Source organism: Trichechus manatus, unplaced genomic scaffold, assembly GCF_000243295.1.
Source record: "Trichechus manatus latirostris isolate Lorelei unplaced genomic scaffold, TriManLat1.0 scaffold00048, whole genome shotgun sequence".
Classification (NCBI taxonomy): domain Eukaryota; kingdom Metazoa; phylum Chordata; class Mammalia; order Sirenia; family Trichechidae; genus Trichechus; species Trichechus manatus.
This window is the reverse complement of record NW_004443984.1, coordinates 4,239,383-4,243,947: the sequence shown is the minus strand read 5'-3', so window position 1 is coordinate 4,243,947 and position 4,565 is coordinate 4,239,383. Positions and strand designations below refer to the sequence as shown.

General features: G+C 41.7%; 1 protein-coding gene across 2 annotated transcripts in view; it reads left to right on the top strand.

The window, feature by feature from the left end:
- Nucleotides 1-3,273, top strand: part of MACO1 (macoilin 1) — a 63,222-nt gene extending 59,949 nt beyond the window's left edge. For both annotated transcript variants that reach the window (XM_023732094.1, XM_012555789.2), the window contains one exon: nucleotides 2,101-3,273. In XM_023732094.1, coding sequence (XP_023587862.1) covers nucleotides 2,101-2,303 — 203 coding nt within the window. In that variant the 3' untranslated portion in view covers nucleotides 2,304-3,273. The remainder of the gene's footprint in view (nucleotides 1-2,100) is intronic.
- The last annotated feature ends 1,292 nt before the right edge of the window (nucleotides 3,274-4,565 follow it).

The window sequence follows — 4,565 nt, the reverse complement described above, 5'->3', positions numbered from 1 at the left end:
CACACCCACACACACCCACACCCCCCCACACACACACACACCACCCCCGGACTGAAGTAGCACCTGGTCTCAGAGTAGCCGCCAGCCTAGGAATCCTTATAAAGTGACTAAGAAGCAAAGAGACTACTTTCCAAAACTCTGAGAATGTTTGCATGTTACTGATGAAAATAAATCAAATAAATCAAAATATGCATGGAAAAAGATATAGGGGCTTATACATCTGATGCCATTAGGTATTTTATTCATCTGAGGCTTATTTTGTTCAAAGAGAAGGAGGATATTTTATGCTTATTTAATGCTGAGGGGACATGAAGGAAGCGAGAGGGAGCAGTTCTTTCCAAGGCTCTTTGCCGCTGCCCTCCCCACGGCCTCCCTCCACTGTCATGCTCAGAATATTCTAATAAGAAACTGAACTTTGTAATTCATATCAAACCCCTTGTTGCTTTTCTCCTTCTACTTTCTGTATTGTTTGATTTATCCTGGTTCCAAAATGACTTTCATCTCTGCTACATCCTTTTTAAGAAATGCCACCAAGCTCTCCTACATTTCAAATACATTACTGTTGCCTATAGGACCCATGAGCAGTCTCAAAATGAGTGTAACTCAGATGCAATCCCCTACCCCCTTTTTTTAAGCATTTAATTTTCTGGAAGGTTACTGCTAAGTGTTTCTTTCCCTCAGCAGACCAGGGATCTTCATAGCGTGATGGAAATTGCGTGGACTTTGGAACAAAGTGGTCCTGGATTCATATCCTGCCTCCACCTCTTAACTGAATGACTTTGGGCAAGATATATAACTTGTAGAGCCTCTGCTTTCTTATCTTTAAAACAGAGATAATCATATCTACCTCATTCAGTGAACAAATATTTTTTGAGTTGAGCAGGGCACTGGGCTGGGCACTAGGGATACAGCAATTTAAAAAAAAAATAAGACAGTCTGCCCTGGACACAAAGCACTAATAGTGCAAACTCTGGAGCCACACTGCTGGGTTTGAATTCTAGCTCTGCTGCTAGCTGTATACCTTGACAAGTCACTCAGCCTCTCAGCGTTGTTGTGAGAAGTAAATATGAAGCACTTAGAATAGTGCCTGACACCCCCAAAGCTCTATGTGAGTGCTAGCTTTTGTAGTCATTGTCACTCTTACAAAGAATAAGTAACAGGAAGGAAAGTTTAAAGTGTGTTGAAAATCTAGGAAGAGAGGAGAATCTAGAATGGGAGGGCCAGGGAAAGCTTTGCTGAGGAAGTAGAATCAGAAACCTCAGGAGAACGAGAAAGAGTGGGAGAAGCACAGAAGGGGAACGGGCCCCAAGGCAGGCGGGAGCTGATTGGATCAGAAACTGAAGTGGAGCGAGGGAGGAGGGTGTGCTGTGAAGCTGAATAGGATATTGTTAAAATGTCCTTCCAATGCAGACTGGGTAGCCCATCTGAGGGGCACTGTGCCAGGAGGCTCCCTCTGTGAGGGCAAGGGCGAGTGGTCTGGGTCCTGGAGAATCCCCTCAGGGCAGCAGATATAGAGCTCCTTCTGTTTTCCGTGAGAGAACCTCTTGTGTTACTGATTCTGAGACCTTGGTTGTGCTGTATTCCTTGGAATAACACTCAGAGGTAGTCCATCGTCTCAGGAAAAAAAATTCCAGTTCAAGAGGTAAAGCCACAATTCAAAATCAGCACCACTGTGAGGCTGTCATAGGTGACTGCCATGTTTAAACACGGCTCGTGGACTCTTCACTGTAGTCACACCTACATGAACAGAATCCCTTTTTACTTCTAAACCAGGGGTCAAACAACTACAGAGCTCACAGGCCAAATCTAGCCTGCCACCTGTTCTTGTAGCACCTGTGAGCTAAGAATGTGAGATTGTTTTTTACATTTTTCCATGGTTGGAAAAAACACAAACAAAACTCAACAACAAAGACAGTATGTGACCCGCAAAGCCTAAAATACTTACTCTCTGGCCCTTTACAGGAAAAGTTTGCCTGTCCTCACAAACCATCAGGCTGGAGCTGTTCACGTTGACCTGAATCCACTCGGGGATTGTCCTAAGAGGGCATTGTGTTGGGTGAGCTCTCCCTCTTCACTAACAATGGGTCTTTGATCTTCCAGGACAAATCCTTCAGAAAGACCAGGAAATCAAGGACCTAAAACAGAAGATAGCCGAGGTCATGGCCGTCATGCCCAGCATAACGTACAGTGCCGCCACCAGCCCCCTGAGCCCCGTTTCCCCCCATTACTCTTCCAAATTTGTGGAGACCAGCCCCTCTGGACTTGATCCCAATGCCTCTGTTTACCAGCCTCTGAAGAAATGAAGGCCAGCTGTGTGTCTTGCCCAACCATTTGGTTACCAGAAAGCATCGCAAAGGAGCATCTCTGGCAGTCAAGATAAAAAAAAAGTTTATATTGTATTTTGTGGGACTGTATATGGTGTCATTTTAAAAATGGGGGGGAAAGATACCATCCAAGTCTGATTAGAACTGCCCATCAGTTTTTCTTGTAAATTTTTAGAAGACCTCACAGAACTTTGCAGTTTATTTTTCTCGGTCAGCACATTAAAACCATTCTTGGATTTCAAGTAGCCAGTTTTGCCTTTTATGTATTCTTACATGGTTTCCTCTTGAAGAAAAAAAAAAAGTTAGGGTTTTTGCTTTTCAACCCTTTATTTTTGTTTTGTTCTTAAGCAAGCAAAACCTGCACATTGGATTCACATGGGATAATGAAAACTTTCAGTTTTTAGAGTGAAAGGGTTAAATAATCTAACACAGCTTTGATTTTGTAGCTGCATTCAAGAAGATGATTACTGATATTACAGAAAACAAAAATTGATTATCCCTCCAAGGACCAAACAAATTCAGAGAGTGTCATTTCAGCTGAGATGAGAGACCTAAGTGATGAGGCGAGCCGTGATACTGTAACAGGGCTTGTGTTTGAAATATTTATATTCTCATCCGTGTGGTTAGTCCTAGGAAATTGCTAGCAGCAGTCTTGTTCACAGTGCCTTGGGAAAAGACATTTCAAGAGGAAACTTGATAATTTTAAACTATTTCCCCCTTTACTATCATCTATCGTCTATCTATATCAAGCTCACTGTGGATCCTTGCTGTAAAACTGGTGGGTAGCTGGGCTGTTTGTTACCACCAAGGTTGTATCTTCTCTGTTGCTTTTAATAGAAAGCACCACAGTGTTCTGTAATTGCCTGGAGTAAAGCACCTTGGGAAGGGGAGCTGGGCAGTGTTTGTATGTGAGAGATTGTAATGATGGCTAATAAAAGCTGCGGTTCTAGGTTATTTTTTTCTTTTTTAAAAATTTTTAAACTCATTTAACTCTGTTTTCCACTTTTCATCATCTTGTGTTTGTCGATTGAAAAGGAGCTATTTCTCAGCTCTTGTGCCAAGGATGGCTTGTTTGTTTTTAAGAGTTTTTTTTAAATCAAAACTGCATAAAGATTTCAGTTTCAAATGTATATTATACATTGGTAGAAAAGTGTTTGCACTGGCAATTTTGGAAGTGTTTAAGAACCAGGGTGGGGGTGGGGGGAGGGCCTGGGACAGGAAGGGGCAAATCAAAATTATATTTGGAAACTCGGAAAATTAAGAAACCAAATAGATTCGTTTTGCTTCCTTGTCTTAGATTCTGGAAGGACACAGTTCTTCTAAAATTTCCTGTTAATTGGCATGTACGTCTCATTTAAAGCAAATTAAGTAGGACAAGCAAGTCAGTAAAATAGAAGTATTAAAAATAATCATCATTTTAATCATCTTATTTTGGGATAAAAAACTTCTAGCTTTAGCCAGGTGTGCATGTTGCTGCCATTTTGCATTTTTGAATCATCTTGTGTAATTGTCACCATGAAAGTGTTACTCAGAATTGTCATAGATTTTTTTCATCTTTGTGCAAAAACATGGAAAACTGTCACTGACTTTGTGTTGAGGTTCCCCCCATTTTGCTGCCTTCTGGGACACTATTTTTGTTTAATACTTGGACTTGGCTGTGTTCTTTTTTTTTCTCCTGTGGGGTTCAAAAGAATAAACATTTTCTTGCAGATAAAACTAGTTTTCTGCCTTTTTAACTTTTCAGGAGGGCACAGCCAGGTAGATTGTTCTGAGCGGGGCTTAGATGCTCACTATCTTGTTCTCTCATCATCTCAGCACCCCTTCAGATGATGGTGCCCCACACAGCTTAAGCCACTTGGCAGAGAGCAGACACGGGATTCTGGAAGAATCCATCTCAAGTTGATTTTATTTCTCTTCTTAAGACATGTTCATCTCTCTCTCTGTCTTTTTCTCATCTGATTGGCACCAAGGCTGACTTGTTTTCTGGTACAACCCTATCTGCTATAGATCCTGAACTGAACTCCAAAGTAATACTTTTCTTGTGCACCCTGGGTTTTAGAGGCTTCTTCTGTTTTCATCTTCTGAGAAGCCAGCTGCCTCTCTTGTCCCATGTTTTCCTCTCTTGGTCATTGTTACGATTGGTCTTGGCTCCAGTTTTGGAAAATTCTGCTTTTGGCACCCCACCCTCTGTCCCTATTGCTGGATAGCCTTTCTGAGTCTTGGCCATTAATTCTCTTGCTA